General features: G+C 43.3%; 1 protein-coding gene across 1 annotated transcript; it reads left to right on the forward strand.

Annotated features, from left to right (window-relative positions):
• Positions 1-128: 128 nt before the first annotated feature.
• c25h1orf74 (chromosome 25 C1orf74 homolog) lies at positions 129-1,785 on the forward strand. The gene has a single exon (XM_078197930.1). The coding sequence runs from the start codon at positions 140-142 to the stop codon at positions 950-952; it is 813 nt and encodes a 270-aa protein (XP_078054056.1). The 5' UTR covers positions 129-139; the 3' UTR covers positions 953-1,785.
• Positions 1,786-2,509: the final 724 nt, after the last annotated feature.

The raw sequence follows: 2,509 nt of genomic DNA on the forward strand, positions 1-2,509 counted from the left end.
GGTGATGCGTGCGTGGGGGGGGGGTTGGGTTGGAAGGGTGGGGGTGATGCGTGCGTGGGGGGGGCGGTGGGGGTGATACGTTTTTCGTAGAATTATTATTTACAAATATGTTGTGTGTTTCAGTGTGATCGTTACTATAATGGAGACTGCACTGAAGAAGCAACTGACCTTTGCTGTCCAGAAAACCTTGAGGATAAAACAAAAGAAACATTTCTCTGAATTACGTTGCTTGAATCTATTTGCTGAGATCCTAACTGTAGATTCAGAATTGAAGCCCACTTTCCTGTTCGATTACAGTGCAGCAAGAACTGAGCAAATCCAGAAATATGCCCAGGAGTTACAGAAAATGGGGCTTCTTTCTCGAGATTTGCACATCCTCAGCATTGAGGACAACACACTGATAGTAAACTTAAACAAAACTATCAAACACTTGGAAAGAACGCTGCAAGAAAATGAGCTTTCCATCATTGATGTTTCTGCACACCGGGCCAGCCCAAGACTCGCTGAGGCCTGTGTTACTGAACAAGTGAAGGCCCAGTTGGACCTTATTTTGAAGCACTTGAAATCCCAAGTGGCTCAAAGCGGAAAGCGTGAATCAAGTGTTGTTAGCGCAAGTGCACTTTTCTCTTCAGAGTGGAATCTGTGCACAGTGTTTGGATTTCTCCTTGGGTTCCCGGTTTCGTACTGGTTTGATTTTAGTAAAAGTTTTGAGAATTGTTTGAGCATGACTGAGCTTCGGGTTTTCTCTGTCTCTGCGTCTTGTCCCAGAATCTCTAAAAATCTCAAACACCGAATGTACTCGTTCAGTGTCCCAGAAACACTCTACCTGGATTTGCAGAGCACCATAGAGAGCTGGAACAGGCATCTGCGGTCAGACTTTAACAAGCAGACTAATTTCTCTGAACTCGATATTTCCACAGAGATCGCCTGTCAACCTGCAATTACTCTTTAAGCAGTGTGCAAACAGGGAATATTGTGTCATTTGGGAAGCGTTTAAGAAGCAAAATACTGGAAATTTGGAATAGGAACAGAAAATGCTGGAAGCCCTCAGCATCTGTGAAGTTCTACCAAACGTCCTGAGATCCCTCCACAGATGCTGCCTGGCCTACTCAGCATTTATCTCTATTTAAATGGTAAATATTTAACCATATTGGAAGTGCAACAGTGCTTTGTAGCAGCCACTAAATCCCAGTGTAATTGCAATAATAATCCATTGAAATCAGAGGAACCCTGTGAAAGCTATCAGCGTTCCCCTTCAAAGTCAATTGAAAATACAATTGTAAAATTCATCAGTAAATTTCACGAGGGCCCCTGGACTTTGAATTCTGCTTGATCTGTGAAACTCACACACAGGCTGCAACCTTCATTCATGGGACATGGGCGTTTCTGGCTGGCCAGCATTTATTGCCCATTCCTGGTTGCCATTGCGAAGGTGGTGGTGAGCTGCCTTCCTGAATCGCTGCAGTCCACGTGTTGTGGGTTGACCCACAATGCCGTTAGAGAGGGAACTCGAGGACTTTGACACAGCGACTGCAAAGGAATAGCGATATATTTCCAAATCAGGATGGTGAGTGGCTTGGAGCAGAACTTGTAGCTGATAGTGTTCCCATGTATTTGCTGCCCTTGTCCTTCTAGATGGAAGTGGTCGTGAGTTTGGAAGGTGCTTTATTGCATTGACCAGTTAATGTTCATTTCTCTTATCAGTCCACTTGCACAGATATTGTTCTAATTATATTTCTTGTGATTAAAATTTGTATGTATGTTTTGCAGAATAAAATACAGATGAAGCAGGTTATCTAGTATTAATTTCCTTAGATCACCCGCCCAGTTTATAAATTACCTGATACTCCTCTTTGTGCCATCTCTCTGGCTCTTAAAGGATTCTAACACTTTTACCTCAATTGTACTAATTGGAAGAGCATACCGAATGCTGATCACTCTTTAACTAAGAACTTCTGCTTAAAGTCAGTCAGTACAGCCTTGCTCCAATTTTTGCCAATGTCCCTTTCTGCTGCCGCGGTTTAGATTCATGAGAATGGTCCCAGGAATGAGGAATTTCAGTTATGTGGTTGGATTGGAGAAGTTGAGACTATTTTCCGTAATTGGCAAAAGAAGCAATGGCGGCTGGAGAAACGGATTTTGACATGGTGAGTGTTTGGGATCTGGAATGCCTGCAAACGTGGTGGAGGCAGGTTCAATACAGGGAATTAGATTGTTATCTGAAAAGGAAAAATGTGTAAAATTATGGGGAGAGGGCGGGGCAATGGCACTAGGTGAATTGCTCATTTGGAGAGCCAATGCAGACATGGCTCCTGGTGTTCTGACAATTCTGGGGTTCTCTAGTTTTTGTCAGTTTGTGCTCAGGATGAAGGTGACATTGTTCAGGCCCCATTTATTGCCAGTTCCTGGTTACCTTGAGAAGGTGGTGAGCCTTCTGAACTCCTGCACCTTTGAAGTGGTTCTTTTGATCCTTTTTTAAAAAATCAGTTAATAGCCTATGTACTTCTGC

Source organism: Mustelus asterias, chromosome 25 (assembly GCF_964213995.1).
Source record: "Mustelus asterias chromosome 25, sMusAst1.hap1.1, whole genome shotgun sequence".
Lineage (NCBI taxonomy): Eukaryota > Metazoa > Chordata > Chondrichthyes > Carcharhiniformes > Triakidae > Mustelus > Mustelus asterias.

What these genes read in the sequence shown, in the direction of transcription:
- c25h1orf74 (XM_078197930.1), top strand. Translation starts at nt 140, where the DNA reads ATGGAGACTGCACTGAAGAAGCAACTGACCTTTGCTGTCCAGAAAACC.